Source organism: Gilbertella persicaria (assembly GCF_025201335.1).
Source record: "Gilbertella persicaria strain CBS 190.32 chromosome Unknown B0P05scaffold_28, whole genome shotgun sequence".
NCBI lineage: Eukaryota > Fungi > Mucoromycota > Mucoromycetes > Mucorales > Choanephoraceae > Gilbertella > Gilbertella persicaria.
The window spans coordinates 96,114-112,061 of record NW_026251989.1 but is presented as its reverse complement, the minus strand read 5'-3'; the positions used below and the strand labels follow the sequence as shown (position 1 = coordinate 112,061).

Below are 15,948 nucleotides of genomic sequence, written 5' to 3'. Positions count from 1 at the left end.
GCCTCAAGAACCAAATACTTGAGTCATCACCACCCAGAGAAACATAATCTTGATCCCGAAGCTTTAAAACAAGAACTTTATACCGCTAGAAAATTAAAGCTTGAATCTAAAATGGTATCTATTTTAATATGAGTTCTTCTTTACTCAATTCTTGATAGCATCAAGCACGTAAAGAGTTAAAGACAGTGTTGAAAAAGGCTAAAACAGCAGAAACTCAAAAACAAATCAAAAAGATCAAGAGCACCCGTAAATCATTAGAAGCACCTGAAGACAAGCCTAAAAAGACAACTCAGGATTTAGAACAATTTGAAAAGGAATTGGAGATTTTAAAGGTAGTCAAGACTAACCAATAAAAAACGCAACTCATATGTCTTTGATAGGCACTTGAGCTTGATCCCCTTGTTGAAAAGACACTTAAAAACAAGCTTTCTAAAAATGCGACACTCAAGACACAAGATGCGATTAAAGAATTGATTGAACAAATCCCTAAATCAACACCTGTAGATCAAACAACACAAAATATTGAATCTCGATTAATATCCAACTCAGCTGTCAATGCTGAAATAGCAAGCATTATACACGCATTTGAAACGATCATGTTTGGTGATCAAGAAAAGATTGAAAAACAAAAAGCAGATGAATTAAAAAAGAAAAAGGCAGAAGAAGAAAAGAAGCGTAAAGCAGAAGAAGAACATAAAAGACCTCAAAAGAAATCAAAGGGAGATACATCTGAATTCATGGAAACACTCGGTGGAAGAGGTGGTGGTGGTGACGATGATGATGAATCAGAGGATGAAGAATTTAAAAAGATTTATGAAGGTGACAAAAAGCCTAATAGAGCAGGACAAAGACAAAGAAGAAAGTAAGTTTCATACAGAGACAAATGAAAGATAGTTAACATGACATAGGAAATGGGAAGAAATGTATGGTCGTAAAGCAAACCATATTGCTTCAGAATACAAGAAGCGCGAAGAAAAACGTATGGCCAATCCTGATTATAGACCCAAGAAGAAGCCTGCACCCAAGAAACCTGCTGAAAAACAAGTGGCTGAACCTGTTCATCCTTCTTGGGAAGCTAAACGTATGCAAGAAGAAATGATGTCCAAGGCTTTAAGTGGAAAAGCTCCTTCTAATAACAAAATTGTGTTTGACGATAGTGACTAGAATAAACATGTATATTTAATAGCTTGTCATGTAATCACTTTTTAAAAGTCGTCAAATTGAATATCATAAGAAAGTTTTCCGCTAGTCAAGACAGTAACATCATATAAACGGAACCCAGGAGTAGATGATTCATAAATGCTTTAATTCTCGCTTTTTCTTTGTTGTTTGGCAGGAAGAAATACTTGATCGACCATGGAAGTTACTTTTTGACCATTTTTTGTTGTTGAATCTATAGTGCGTTTTTCGACAACAAATACAAGGTTTGAAATATAGATTGTAGCACACTGAATGTATACTCTAAAGGCTACTTGTTTTATATCATGCAACATAAAGTTTCTTAACACGTTGGTATTTTCATTCCTCTCTTGGATTTAGGGAAGTCAAGTGTATTTTCAATAGGGCATTTTATTTAAATAAGCGATTTGGTGGTACACTACTTAGACAAATAAACGCTTCAGAAATGAAAAAGACAACAATCCACACAAATCATCTTCTTTTTTTTTTGGACACATAAAGGTGCTTCAAAGCCTGTCTATATACATATATATACTTCAGATACACACAAAAAATGTTGACTAACATATGAGCTACCTTTGGGGTTGATTTGGACCAAAAAAAGCGATTTATAAAAAATGGCCAAAAATCTCAAAACCAAAGGGTAGTACTCATGAAAATATTCAACCTGACAACCCTTTGAGCTTCTTCTTGACGCTACGAGACGAAAAATAAAGCCATTGACAAGCCGAAATACTCAAAATGTGCGTCAGATGCTCTAGTTTTTGATAAATGTGTTTGCTTGCTAATTGTACTATAAAAATGGTATAATACGGATGAAAAACCTCATAGACATTTTTTCATATTTGCTCAATAAATTACTAGCAATTATGATGCTTTATCTAAACTAATAGATTCAGAAAATAAAAATCTACGACTTTTATCACTGCACCAAAGCCCAAGAACTGTGTCTTCATGTTGTTCTCAGCAAAAGCTTAATGATTTTATTTGCCGCACGTATTAGTGGTCTTGGGAGGGACCCACTAAGAAAATATAAAGAAAAACAAAATTGGTACGATAGTAAGAAAGTAAAAAATATAAAAGGAAAGAAGAGCAGCTATTGCGAGAAAAGACCTCTCAAGATGAAAGGTCATTTTCAGCAGCTATACGCTTAATTTGATAGCGAGTGCTATGAAGAACAGAGAGGTAATGGAATGGTTGGTCCAATGGGCCTTCCAGATTTCAGAGAGACCAATCAAGGTTACCGTAGCTACTGAAAGAGGACAGTTGGTTTGAGACCGAATCCGAGAAAAATTGAAAGATGCAAGTGCATCAGAGACTAGATCCAGAGAGGTGCCTGAAAGCTTGATTTTTAAAGCGACGTGATGAGGAATTGGGGTTATTTGTATTTTCAATCTCCGCTCATAGACATCCTGCATGTCCTATGTTCATTTATCCCACATTTGCACAATAAAATCCATATGTTTCTACTTTTATATGTTCTTTGAGACCCTAAGCAATACAATTTATTATCTAAAAGCTCACTATTAATACATTTTATATGACATCTAAAGCAAAAATGCTCAAAACACAGCTTAAACATGCCAATCTTTGATGCATCATTACTCGACAACCAGACTACTAAAATGACCTCCTTTTTCATTTAAGGCATGTTATCTTAAGACCAGGAATTGAATGATGCCATTGGTTTGACTGCTAGGCGAAATTTATTTTTTGACAGATGGGTAAGAGTTTTTAGAATGACTCGATGTAGGCCTGATCCAACCGAAATCAGATAAGACCATGTCTAGATACTTCTGAGAAAAAGAAAGCGAGTTTACTAAGATGAAAAAGGTGGCTTCATTTGAGCATTACCTTCAAATCTGCATCCAAAGTTCGTTGCACACTGTAATCAGTACAAAAGATGTCCTTTTCAGTCTATATTCAATAATAAACAGGTGTTTAATTCTACGCCTCTAGATGTCTGTGGTATATAAAAGCAAAATATATTATCACGTATGACACTTGTGAACTCAAGGCAGCTTTGGACATGATAAATAACGAATTTCATGCAGAAGGAGGGTTCGGCGGTTCAAACACCGATTTTCTCTATACCCTGAGTATTTAATGTACTTTCTGTTTTGATGAGCGTTCTTTTCTCTTTGCCAATAATTACAAACCGAAATTACAATCTGATCGAGTTCGTAATAGAAAATAACAACCAGAAATCAAGTATACAAAAGAAAAACGTAACGTTGTGGCATATTAAAGACAATATCACTGTGGTTTGGCAAGTGAATCATGCTCTGATCAACTCATACTGAGGATGAAAGATAACAATAAAGCAACATACTTGAATAGATACAGCCTTTATACAATTAAATTTCACGCATAGCTTTCATTGCACAAAGACAACAAAAGAAAAGAGGGACATATACTACACATATATTGTGAGTTTGATTAGAGTAATCAAGCCTCATCAGGTCCTCTTATCTGAATAATAGTTGATCAGACTCCTAAGCAGAAAAAAAAAGACAAGGAAAAGCAAATATGCACTACGAAATCTTAGTAAGCCTTGAACAGAAGAGCCTCGCTACATCTGGAAGAGCCAGGACTTCAGGAAAAGGTCTCAAAAGTCTTATACCACTTGATCAAACGCCTCGAACCAGCAGCATACCTTGATGAAGAACCTTGCAAATCCCTAGAAAGCCAGTCTGAGCTGAGCAAGTCTTGTTAATCAATCAAAACAGAGCACAGCAATAGAAAGGTAGCCCTGAATCGGCAACAGGTATGGAGAACCTTGTAGACACCTAGGAAAACAAGCTTGCGTAGACCGGCCAATTAGTAGATGCATCATGCATAGCCCTTGATGACATATGTTTCAGTGTAACCTCATATCCAATCAGCACCAAAGAAGCAAAGCATTGAATAGACACAGCTACAAGGTTGAAAGGCACCATTCTTCCATGTCTATAGAACAAATGAAAGAAATAACCGAATCGGAGTTAAACGACTTGGTCAATCAATTTCATAATGAATGTTGCCCTGTCTTCTGTATCAACGTGCACAGACAAGTGGTTTTTGCATTCCTTTTCCATTAAATGTGTCATAGCTGTATAACTATATATTGATGAATGAACCTTTTCTCGAGATAACGCGCTACTAATTTTATTAAGCTATTGCACTTTTAAGCCTGGTTGTATCTTTACTATAGAAGAAAGCGATTCATTAAATTGAAGCAGTGAATATATGGTGATCCGTATCATACTTAATGCATGTGATATAGGCTATTTGCTCTATATCATGTAGAATAAAGCTTTCGATACTTGACATTTCCATCTCTTTCTTTGATTTAGAAAATTCTACTTTCGTGGAATTCTAGAAGGCAATTCATGATCTGTTCAATTTGATCTTGTTAAACTTGTTACAAAATCTTTTTTTTTTTTTTTAGTTTGTTGTTCCTTGTTCAAGTTATTTAACATATCAATATTCATTTTCTGCCTCTTCTTTAGCATTAAAGCAAATGAGGATATTGATATACTATTTTTTTTGTGTGTGCATGAAAAACACAGCTATAAGAATGTCGAACAATACCTACTTTTGAAATATGTTTACACCAATTTTGATAACCACAACTTGCAAACTAAGTTTAAAACAATTGTTTATAAACAGTCACTTTTTGAGCAAAAATTGCCAAGTCTTCGGACCTCTGGCACTTATTAAAATTGGAACGATACAGAGAAGATTAGCATGGCCCCTGCACAAGGATGACACTAAATCTCTGAGAAGGATGCTCTACGGAGCACGATTTTTTTTTGGTTTTTTTTTATGATAACTGTGGCAAGGGTTTAATAAGCAAATAACGCCATTCTCGTGAGACATTCCTAATGGATTTGTCATTCAATATGACGTACATTTTGTACGCGCACATATAAAAAGAGCGGCTTGTTTTTGTCTTTATCCATTATTATCATCATGTCCTCTGCACAACAAATTGTTGAAGAAGCTATCAAGAATAACCGTGTCGTCATTTTCTCAAAGAGCTATTGTCGTAAGTTATTGAGTAAATGAAATCTCAATTTAAATAAAATGACAGCTTTCTGTAAAAAAGCCAAAGCTCTTTTTGATGAACTTAAGGTTGAATACACTGCTATTGAATTAGATTTACATGGTAAGTCATGAATAAAAGATATTAAATAGTAATTTCTGTATTAGACCAAGGTGCTGATATTCAAGCCTATCTTGCTGAAAAGACTGGACAACGTACTGTTCCTAATATCTTTGTCAATCAAAAGCATGTTGGTGGTTCTGATGACCTTGCCAAAGCCAAAGAAAATGGAACACTTGAAAAACTTCTTTAATATGCAAAATAATAATATGAAAATAAAATGTATACACAGCTAGTGATATTTACACGGAAAGGGGTGTCCCATGAACACGAATACGATAAATATCAGTATGATCATGATTTCCCCAATTTGACTTGATTTTGACCAAGATAGCATGAAATGGTTCCTGTGTCATTAACATGTCGAATGTTTGAATAGTTGTGTTCTTGTGTATATCATAGTATGCTTTGCCTAATAAAGTGTATTCTTCTGGATGTTGATGAATACCATAGAATTCCATTTCTTGAGGTGCACTATCGATTTCATTCACCAAGACATCCATAGAAGGGTGCTCAACTGTAATACTCTGAATATGAATAGTTCGACTAAGAACAATACCAAGCGTGCCTTGTTGACCCACCATAGACCAACATTGTCCAACATGAATATCAGGCTGAATAGCCAATTCTGGAACATGATGCCACACAGTCAAGCCTACAGATCTTCTTATGTTTTGAATCCAGGCAGGTACAGGATCATAGGTGTAACTTGTCTTTGAATGTAAGATATGAGCTCCCCGGGATTTCAATGCAAAGTCTGGTGTATTGAGAACGTCTTGATGGTATTTATGAATGGCCTGTTCAACAAGCTCATGCAGAGTAAGTGCATCACCATCATAACGAGTGAGATCAGAAGCCACTAATTTCATAAATGCTTCTTTACTGATCACTGCACCTTCTTTTCTTTGTTGGTCAAGATAGTGCTTCATTTCCCCTTGCATGTATCTTGAAATAGCAGCCTTGTTTTGTTCCAAAAACACATCCCAAAATGATATATTTTGCAAATAAAGATAGAATTGAGGAGAGAGTTCTAATTTACCCTGTTCGTTTGTATGTACAAGAAGCATCTCAGGCAATTGAGATTCAATAGCATCCCGTACTTGTTGATCCAGTTTTTGATAGAGTGTATCAATCTGCGATTGATGCGTTTCGAGTGCAGACCAAATCTTGGCATGTTCAGCAGCAACTTGCTGGCCTAATTGATCGACAAATTGATGGACGACTTTTGATTGTTCAGCTATTTTTTGATCCATACTAGCCAGTCGTTTGTGAATCAAGGACAAATCAACTCCTGCTGTATATTCATTGTGTTCAAAAGAAGGTAAGTTGAAAGTAGACAACTGTTGTTCAATCCAGTGAAAGGGTGTATGCGTATCCAGTGTTTGTTGAGCCAAATAAAGGGATGAACATGTCACTAATGTCACTGCAAACATATGTGCAATTTTGTTGCGTGTTTCTAGCGTAGGAATCCATTGTTGATAGTTTGGAAGATGTGATGAGAAATACACAGCTGGCTCTACAATCAGGGCGGATACAATCATTGTAAGAAACGTAATGAATCGAATAACAGGTTCTTTGATAATCCAGAACAACATAAAGAGAACAAACACAATAGGCTTAATTAAACTTTCGAGAAAATTTGAAATGACAATTCGCCACCAATCCTGTTGTGCTTGAATCGTATCGTTTGTGTGGTATTCAGATTTTTTGAGTGAGTCATCAAAATCATAACCACTTCCCGAAGGAGAGCTTAACAAGGTTCTGTTTGGTGTGCCAGGTACATTTTGATTGTATTGAGAAGCAAGCATTCTTTGTCTTCTCTCAACAGCAGGATTTTGTGCCATCCATTCCAATTCAGCATAAACACCATATTCGTCCTCATCATCGTCATCTTCATCAGTATCATAATGTTTACTTGAAGGTACAACATTGACTTGGTGGCGATTTTTTGAAAGTCCTGAATACACAATGAATACAAGCTAATAATTTCTTTGTATGTTTTTTTTTACCTCGGATTTCAGGGTCATTTATGATCGCCTCATGGTCTAGTCTATGAATATTAAGACAATCATCGTCTATGTCTTCGTCTGTATATTGCTTTTGTGTTGTATTTGATATTGAGCTATCCTTGGTGTTAGTAAAAAAAAAAAATAGTAGTAATAATAGTGCTATTGGGACCTTCTTTTAATGTTTGGGCTCTCTGAAAACAAGTGAGAAGAACGGTAAGGTATAGACATATAGTTTATAAAGAAAAAGAAAAAGAAAATAAAAAAACAAAAAAAAATATTTATCGACCCTGATGTATATACGTCACACAAAGACTTTTTCAAATCAGCATGAGAATTAAAAATTAAACTTTATTAAAGAAAAAGAGTAAGATTAGAAAGCTAGAGAAGATCCTTGCTTTTGAGAAGAAGCATGGTGGATAGGAGAAAAGTGATCGCCTTGCAAAGGATTTTTTTCCATTCGAGAAGAATGTTGTTCTTCACCTTCAGTTTTGGAATGAATGCTTTGGTCATCTTCAAGGTTTGGATCATTATGAAAGGAACTGTTTTGCACTTCATTGCCTTGCATCATTGGAAGGTCTTTTTGTTCTTGAGCAGGTCTTTTATCGAATTTTTGACCATTCAGGGCTTGAGCAGGCGTAACAGGAGTAGCAGGATCAGCCAGTTGATGTTGATATTGTTGTTCTCCAATAAATTGACTTCCACCGGGAACTGTAGATTTGTGAGGTAATGGCTTGCTATTATGGCCTTCCTCATCATGATCTTCATTAACAGTACCTAAGCCACGACGACCTGGGCCTTCAATAGCTCGCATCTTCTCCTTCTTTCTGTCACTTTGGCCAGCTAAAGGTAAAGTACTCTCGGGCAAAGGAGGCAAGTCGCGATGGACAGGAGCAGATGTTTTGTTAGAAGAGAAACCAGCGGGAGCAGCTTCCAATAAAGGCATGGGTCTGAATTGATCGTTAATGCGAAGAAGAGCTTCCGACCATTCTTGGGCTTCACGAGGGTTGTTTGCACGGAAGACGTAATGCGTTCCTAAACCCATGGAAGAGCGTCTGTCACTACCGCGCAGTTCGAAAACATCATCATCATCCTCGTATTCAACGCTTATATGAGGGACAAAGATAGAGTAAGAAGGACGAAGAGGGTTTTGTTGGAAATGTTTAGGAGTCTTGTAACCATGTAAGAAGCCAGCTAAAACACATAAACATAATCAATCAAACATGCATAAATAAAAATAGAAAAGTCTTACCTGGAGTCAACAAATAAACACCTTCTGTCCAACGTTTTATAGTACCCGTCCTCTGTTCAAGAGGACCAATCTTGATAGCCCGAACAAACTTACTATCTTGGTTGGGGTATTCAACCATGTTTTCAGTCTTGTAAGCAGAGTTTTCCATGATGAGATTGTATTGGTTGCGGCGAACAAATTCATTCCATTCCATAGATGGCTTGACATAATCAAAGCTTTCAATGACTTGATCAATGTATTCAGGTGCTTCCATCTTGTGCTTCATTTTGTATTCTTGAAGCTTCAAAAGAACGTAACGAATGTTTTCAATGATCTTTTGTTCAAACATGCCTGTTTCCTTTTGAAGAGAGAAAATATTGTCATGAAGACGGTTTTCATGGTCACAGAGCTCACGAACAGCATGAACAATACCCAAATTAATCAAAAAAGGATCCGTGTATTGTTCTGCTTGTAAAGGAGCGCGATAGACATGTTCAATGACCTTGTCGAGACGAGAAATTAAGCGATCGACTTGTATACGACTTTCAAAAATGAGTGTTGTCTTGAGGTTCTTGTCTTTTTGAACAGAGATAATCATCGTTCTGATATCTGCCTTGATAGCACGCAAAGCAGGAATGACAGCCTTTTCAATATAGCCTGCAGATTCATGATGGAGAATACCGTGTTGAAGCGTATAGTCTCGAAGTGAGCCCCAGACATCTTGAATACCACCAGCACCTGTCTCGAGGAATTGACCATTGGATTTTGGAAAGGGCAAAACGATTTCCTTGCTAGCATTTACCAAGTTTTTGGCAGTTTTGTTCTCGACCACCACCAATTTCTTAAAAAGAGAAACCTATCGTCCAGCGTTAAGGATACAATAAACAAACAAAACAAACTAACGAGAACTTACCAAACTTTTAATAGCAGAATGCCATGACTCCATCCTGTCAGTCAAGAGTACAACAGGGTCAATGCCATTATCCATGCGTTGGATGTACTTTTGATGTTTATTATCACGAACATGCTTTATAGATATTTTCTTGGGAGCAGCAGTAAACGTGGGAGGAGGCTCAGCATTATTATCGATCTGAAGTTTTGATTGACGATCTGTCCAAGGCATACCGTGTCTTTGACTAGGCCTACGAGCTACAGAGTTTGAACTGGTACTGGGCACCAATTGCTTGTTTTGATCTTTCCAATCGTCCGAGGGTAATGTTTTTTGACCAGGCATCATTAAGTCATCATTTTTAGACAATTGAACTTCAGGAATAGCAACGCCTTTTGGCAAATGGGGAAGTACAGATTGGGTTGTTTGTTTTTTTCGAGCCATTTTGACAAGTTGAATAATAAGAAGAAAGAGACAACAAATAATGCAAACCTTCTTTTTCGACTAAGAAAGAACTATGACGAATGTTGTCATTGATAATTTGAAACAGCTGATTGATTATTTGTCAAGTTGTAGAATGATATTCACGGGAAATTATTTTAACTGAATGTTTTTGGCGATCTAAAACCCATAAAATGTTGCTAATAGTGTCATCGTTGATTAATCAGTAAACTCGTAAAAAACTTGATGGTTAAAAATAACAATAAACATGGTTTATTTACATTGTAAAAACGTATATAAACAAGCCGTAAATCATTGCAAAGAGCCTCATTATTATCATCTCTTTCTCTTTATAAAACATGACTGTTGGCTTTGACGAAGAACTCCCCAATGATGTCTATCATTACAATGAAATGCGTAAGAATATGGACTGGGAAAAGTCTGGCATTGCCTCTCTTTTGAAACCTGCTCCTGTCTCTCAGCACTTGCCTTCTTTTGATGCTGAAGGAAAGCCATGTTTCAAGCCTTATCGCGGTTCTGGTAAACTCCAAGGGAAGTTCGCTTTAATTACAGGTGCCGACAGTGGTATTGGTAGATCGATCGCCACTCTCTATGCTTTGGAAGGCTGCGCTGGTATTACGATTGTCTACCGTGATGAAAGGGAAGATGCTGATGCTATGTACACTAAGACAACCATTGAAGCTCAAAGCAAGTGTAAGATTCATTTGATTGCTCGTGATATTGGCTATGAAAAAAACTGTCAAGAAATCTTGGATAGCCACTTGAACACTTTTGGTCGTATTGATATCTTGGTCAACAATGCTGCTGAACAACACAAGGTTACTCGCGTTGAAGACTTGGATGCTAACGTAGTTGAAAGAACCTTCCGTACTAACGGTAAGTGTTAATGAGAAATTTATTCATCTAATGCATTGTAGTCTTTGGTCCTATTTTCATGACTAAATTGGTTTGTGGTCATCTTAAGCAAGGTGGTGTCATTGTCAATACTGCTTCTATCGCTGCTTACCGTGGTATGGATGTCTTGGTTGATTATTCCGCTACTAAGGGCGCTATTGTCTCTTTCACTCGTGCTTTGTCTCAACAATTGGCACCTCGTCGTATTCGTGTCAATGCAGTTGCTCCTGGCCCTGTCTGGACACCTTTGATTCCAAACACGTTTTCCCGTGAAGAAATTCAGAACTTCGGCTCTTTCCCTCCTTTCAAGCGTCCTGCTCAACCTTGTGAAGTTGCTGCCTCTTTTGTCTTTTTAGCTTCTGACGACTCCTCCTTTATGACTGGCCAAGTCGTTCACCCTAATGGTGGTACCGTAATTAACACATAGGTTTGAAAACAAACAAATAAGATTTTTTTTAAGGAGGTGATTTATATATATATATTGCTTAACAAAAAGACTCCTTTTACCCCCTGAAAATACGCACGCACTTTTAACAATAAATTTGGCCTTGAAGGTGGTTTCTAAACCAGATAATAATATGACTTCCTCGTGTATTCGTCTATCATTTTGTGTTTATCATTTTAAAGGAGTGATGGATATAAAGTTGTCTACAATCTTTTTTTCTTTTCTTTTTCTTATTTCTTATTTTCCCTAAAAGTTGATAGAATGGCTATGGCACACGATGTTCACCGAGTTATGGATGAAAGGTTATTATTCGGGGCATTTCAAGGACAGTCAAACTTCAACTCGTATCAATCCTTAACAGCGTCTGATTTAATTAATTTACCTGGACAATACCAAAGACGCTCTAATATATCATCCTCTATTACGGGAAATAATGTACAAACGCCACAATACAAATCCAGAGCTGCATCCGATATTTTACAGACCAAACCTTCTTTGAGAGAACACCAAAAGAATTCACCAGAGGGTAAACAAATAAAAAAAAAAAAATCAATAGAATATGCATCTAACGCATCTATTTTTCAGCCGAGGCAATTGACCGTTGGTTTGAAAATATTCAACGTTATGAACAAATGTTGGAAGAAATGGCAGCAGCTAGTCTAGATCAAGAATTCAAAGACGAGTTGCAACATATCAATCAATGGTTTCGATGTAGATCAGATGCTGAAAGAACAGCAGCTCTTTATACAGTTGTACAAAATGCCTCACAAATCCAAATTCGCTTTCTTATTACTGTGCTTCAGCGATTAGCTAATGGTCGCGGTGAGCCTTATCCTGCTGGTCAGGAGTCGAGTAGCGGTATGATTCACATGTAATGCAAAAATTAGTACTAAATTTTTTGGGCGTTAGAAATACCATCTTACTATCGATCTCGGCCACTCGATATCACACGATCTGTTATATCTACTGAATCAGAATATGAATCACGAAAACGACAATTATATCCGCCTACAGCAGCAAGCAACAGACGCTATAAGCTGTCTTCTGCTATGAGCGAGCCTGATGATATGCGACGAAACAGAGACTTGCTTGCCTCTCGTTCACTCGGTCTAAGTCATCCTGGGCCTTTATATGAAAAAGCCATGGCCGCCCGAGCTCAACTTCAAGCCATTAACAGTAACACCAGTACAAAAAACAGTCCTGCTTCAACCGCCACTTCATCCATCGTATCATCCTCCTCTTCTTCGCTAAGCAATGGTGGTAGTACAGGAGGCTTGTTTTCATCACCCCCAAGACTTCGTACTTCATGCTCAACTACAGACCTTGGTTCAAAATCATTATTCTCAACAAACACTAGCACAGACTGGCCTTTCCCAATCTCTAAAAAGTCAAATGAAATCGATAGCTGGTCTTTTGGTTCTCTCAATAAAAAGAAACTCGTTCATACTACTTCTGCGCCCGGATCAACTGCGTCCTCTATCATTGGCTCAAAGAAAAAAGATGATCATTTACCTTGGGCTATTCAGGAAGAACAAGAGGATTACTGTAAATTATCTGCCACCATCACTTCTAGTCTAAGTGCTCTAGAGCAAGCTCAGGCTAGATTAAGACAGGACCTACCAAAGTCAACTACTCCTTGGTCTCCTTCACAAAAAACGGTTCAAACACCGAAAACGGAGACTTTGCCCAATTCAGTAACACAGCCAAACACAAGACAAGTTTTGTTTACGCCAGAGACGATAAGTAATGATGAACAAAACGAAGAGAAGCCTTTGACAGGTTTAGCAAGAAGACGTAAACGTTCCTCAGCAGCTCGTGCATTGAAAGACAAAATAGCAGCCGAAACGGTTGACTTTGAATTAATGAAGGGTAAATGTACAGTCTAAAAATATCATTTAACTGATACCCTCGACTTAAAATTAGACGTTCAAAATTGGCTACGAAGCTTAAGACTACATAAATACGGCCATGCATTTATTGGGCTGGATTGGAAACAAGTGATTCGCATGACAGATCAAGATATGATTGATGCTGGAGTAAACACTATTGGAGCAAGACGAAAACTGCTCAAAGTGTTTGAGAATGTTGCAAGACATTGTGATGAAAATGTAAGTAAACCACCTTTTTATTTTTTATTATTATTCAGCGGGCTAAATTTATTATTTTACAGGACATTGAGTACTAAAAAATTGTTACCAAATAAAGGCCTTTTTATTTTTATATTTTTAAAGCCTCATTTTGTACGACAAGTCGAAATAAAATCTCTTCCTTTTCTTTATTTTTCTTTTTCTCTTTCTCTTTTTCATTACCTTACTCCTTAAACATGTTGATGAAAAGTGTATCATTACTCTTGTTAGCAGCCTCTACTGTGTTTGCTTGTGAAATGGATTGTCGTAGAGGTGTATCTAAAGGCTTTGCTGGTTTTTACGAACCAGTCATCAAGGACTCTGTTACAAACCTTCACTCTGAGCTTTCAAAAGCTATTGAAAAAATCACTGTTCCTACTGTTATTACACAAAAGGTTGAAAGATCTGAAGTCTTGAGTGACCTTGAAGACTCCATTGAAAACAGCTTGACTGATTTCACCGCTATGGCTACTGCTCAATCTAGACTTGCTGAAGGCTTTTATCAAGTTATTTTTAATGAAGAACTTCCTTATAAGGGTGACTGTAATAACCCTAAGCGTTTAGACAGAAAAATGCCTCCTCCCGGTGAAAGCTGGACTATGGAAGAATGTAAGTGCAGAATATAGATATATTTCTAAGACTAACATCTAAAAAGGTCGCAAGATGAATTACCGTTGTGGTAACCCTCCTTCTATCTGTTATTTCTTGGAAGATGTCAAGCAACGTTGTATTGGTCGTATGCGTCGTCAACTTACTGAATATGCTTCTTTCGATAATGGCTACCTTGTCAGAAGCTTGGTTAGAGGTGCACGCAAATCTGTCTATGGTTCTCTTAGCAACAATGGTGCTGGAAAATTGAGTGAAGATGCTCAAGTTGAATCTTACATTGCCAAGCTTGTCAGTGCGACTATTCGTACTTTGGATATTTGGGTTACTGAAGATGTTAGACAATTATGTGATAAGCCTTCTCAAAAGGAACTCTGTAACAGTTGGGATGAGGAAATCAAGAGAGAAATCCTCAAATGGCCTTAAACTTTTAGACGATCAATATTCTCTACAATGTATATAGCCTAATAAACACTTGTTTTTTTTATTTCATAGTAAAAATAGTCAAATGAAGATCTCCCAGAGCTTATTCGGATCACAATAATCTCCTCGTTGAATTCTAATAGGAGAGAAGAATAAAAGTAGTGTTCAGCATTCAATTTGCGTCATTACATATGCACACTAATGCAAGAGAAACACGTCGTTCTTTCAAAGGATATGTTACATTGACAACTATTGTTTTATGGATAGAAATATACAAGGGGGTTTTTTTTTATTTACATTTTCTTCTTTCCCACTCTTTTGCGAGCTGTCTGATTCTGTCGATATCGCAGATACCTTCGACTGATTCATCTTCCAATGCCTCAAATACAGCATGAGAAACTTCAGTATCTTCAAGTGGTCTATCTGTGATGTACAATGCTTCTTGAGGAATGTATGAAGTCAAAGGCTTCAAAATAGCTGAGCCAACAATTAATCCCAATGCAAAAGGTAACATGAGTTGTCGACGGTGGTAAGAATAAATAAGTCCTTGAAAAATGTTAGCTTAATTGTGTACAAAGATATCTATATGCATACCTGGACGGAAAACAACTACTCTGATCTTGTCCTTGTATTTAGGTCCTAATAATGCTTGTTCTGCTTCACGTTTAGCAAGAATATATCGTTCATTTAATAAGAAGCTAGGTGGAGCATTAGCCGCAGAGAAGTAGACAAGACAACGTCGGTGGATATGATCATATTTTGATAGCATTGTGTCAGCAACAGTAATGGCAGCATCTCTGTTGAGTCTGTCATAGGTTCCATTGGCACCGTGTTTCTTGGATTGATCGAGCAAGGTGCCTACAGTATGGACCACATTAGGATTGGTTTCAAAAGGTACTTGTAATGATGCTGGATCGAGAGCATCTCCCTGAATAAAAGTAATTCCTTCCACCGACTTTTTGGCAGCGGCATTTCGCGACAAGGCATAAATATGTGTGTTGTGATAGGATGGAAGATGTTGATATTTCTTGGATTCTCTGATAATAGCAGAACTTACGAGACCAGTGCCGCCGACAAGAAGTAATGAAGTAGCCATGTTGAGATACAATGAAAAAGAAAAGAAAGATGCAAAATAAAATGATTTTATAACATGATTTTTTTCTTTTTTTTTAGGGTTTCAATGACGTATTTGTCCAAAGCAGGATTCATCTGCTTTGAACGGGCATTGAAGAGGAATTTGAATGTTTAGCTGAGATATTAAATGAGCATGAGCTATGGAAAGCAAGACGCCAATTGATCCATCCCAGACACAAATATTAATAGCTGTCTCTCTTTTTGAATAGGGTAACTGTAATGTACATACTGGATATACTTTTTGATCTTTGGGTATTTACATTTTTATGATATTTGAGTTTACAATGGTTAGAAAAATGTCAGGCGTTATTTCTGTAGATTTAAAGCAATCTATAACTATTAATTAATAGAATATTTTATGTCCGTTCTTATAAAATACAATATGTCATAAGAAGATATAATCAAT

The 15,948-nt window shown here is 36.9% G+C and overlaps 9 protein-coding genes across 9 annotated transcripts; 6 read left to right on the top strand and 3 right to left on the bottom strand.

Annotated features, from left to right (window-relative positions):
- Positions 1 to 111: 111 nt before the first annotated feature.
- Positions 112 to 1,164, top strand: B0P05DRAFT_572851 (uncharacterized protein; the record flags this gene model as incomplete). The annotated part of the gene is made up of 4 exons (XM_051581464.1): positions 112 to 114; positions 159 to 332; positions 381 to 862; positions 909 to 1,164. 4 exons carry the CDS (start codon positions 112 to 114, stop codon positions 1,162 to 1,164), a joined length of 915 nt encoding a protein of 304 aa, XP_051433318.1.
- A 3,941-nt stretch (positions 1,165 to 5,105) lies between these two features.
- Positions 5,106 to 5,549, top strand: B0P05DRAFT_547873 (thioredoxin-like protein). Its single transcript, XM_051578951.1, has 3 exons — positions 5,106 to 5,209; positions 5,255 to 5,329; positions 5,374 to 5,549. The coding sequence occupies exons 1-3, from the start codon at positions 5,134 to 5,136 to the stop codon at positions 5,517 to 5,519; spliced, it is 297 nt and encodes a 98-aa protein (XP_051433317.1). The 5' UTR covers positions 5,106 to 5,133; the 3' UTR covers positions 5,520 to 5,549.
- Positions 5,550 to 7,301, bottom strand: B0P05DRAFT_547871 (UNC-like C-terminal-domain-containing protein). The gene has a single exon (XM_051578950.1). The coding sequence runs from the start codon at positions 7,168 to 7,170 to the stop codon at positions 5,569 to 5,571; it is 1,602 nt and encodes a 533-aa protein (XP_051433316.1). The 5' UTR covers positions 7,171 to 7,301; the 3' UTR covers positions 5,550 to 5,568.
- A 404-nt stretch (positions 7,302 to 7,705) lies between these two features.
- B0P05DRAFT_473073 (uncharacterized protein) lies at positions 7,706 to 9,800 on the bottom strand (the record flags this gene model as incomplete). The annotated part of the gene is made up of 3 exons (XM_051574716.1): positions 7,706 to 8,526; positions 8,585 to 9,419; positions 9,477 to 9,800. 3 exons carry the CDS (start codon positions 9,798 to 9,800, stop codon positions 7,706 to 7,708), a joined length of 1,980 nt encoding a protein of 659 aa, XP_051433315.1.
- Positions 9,801 to 10,153: 353 nt separating this feature from the next.
- Positions 10,154 to 11,362, top strand: B0P05DRAFT_547865 (uncharacterized protein). Its single transcript, XM_051578949.1, has 2 exons — positions 10,154 to 10,790; positions 10,832 to 11,362. Exons 1-2 carry the CDS (start codon positions 10,253 to 10,255, stop codon positions 11,233 to 11,235), a joined length of 942 nt encoding a protein of 313 aa, XP_051433314.1. The 5' UTR covers positions 10,154 to 10,252; the 3' UTR covers positions 11,236 to 11,362.
- B0P05DRAFT_547862 (uncharacterized protein) lies at positions 11,363 to 13,531 on the top strand. The gene is made up of 4 exons (XM_051578948.1): positions 11,363 to 11,779; positions 11,839 to 12,111; positions 12,163 to 13,361; positions 13,424 to 13,531. The coding sequence occupies exons 1-3, from the start codon at positions 11,515 to 11,517 to the stop codon at positions 13,137 to 13,139; spliced, it is 1,515 nt and encodes a 504-aa protein (XP_051433312.1). The 5' UTR covers positions 11,363 to 11,514; the 3' UTR covers positions 13,140 to 13,361; positions 13,424 to 13,531.
- On the top strand, positions 13,176 to 13,334 carry B0P05DRAFT_437469 (uncharacterized protein; the record flags this gene model as incomplete). Its single annotated transcript, XM_051573720.1, has 1 exon — positions 13,176 to 13,334. A coding segment is annotated over one exon (159 nt), but the record flags the coding sequence as incomplete, so codon positions are not given.
- A 15-nt stretch (positions 13,532 to 13,546) lies between the features above and the next one.
- On the top strand, positions 13,547 to 14,501 carry B0P05DRAFT_547860 (uncharacterized protein). Its single transcript, XM_051578947.1, has 2 exons — positions 13,547 to 13,988; positions 14,035 to 14,501. The coding sequence occupies exons 1-2, from the start codon at positions 13,577 to 13,579 to the stop codon at positions 14,409 to 14,411; spliced, it is 789 nt and encodes a 262-aa protein (XP_051433311.1). The 5' UTR covers positions 13,547 to 13,576; the 3' UTR covers positions 14,412 to 14,501.
- Positions 14,502 to 15,600, bottom strand: B0P05DRAFT_547858 (uncharacterized protein). Its single transcript, XM_051578946.1, has 2 exons — positions 15,003 to 15,600; positions 14,502 to 14,954 (listed from the first exon to the last, which is right to left on the bottom strand). The coding sequence occupies exons 1-2, from the start codon at positions 15,502 to 15,504 to the stop codon at positions 14,698 to 14,700; spliced, it is 759 nt and encodes a 252-aa protein (XP_051433310.1). The 5' UTR covers positions 15,505 to 15,600; the 3' UTR covers positions 14,502 to 14,697.
- Between the last annotated feature and the right edge of the window lie 348 nt (positions 15,601 to 15,948).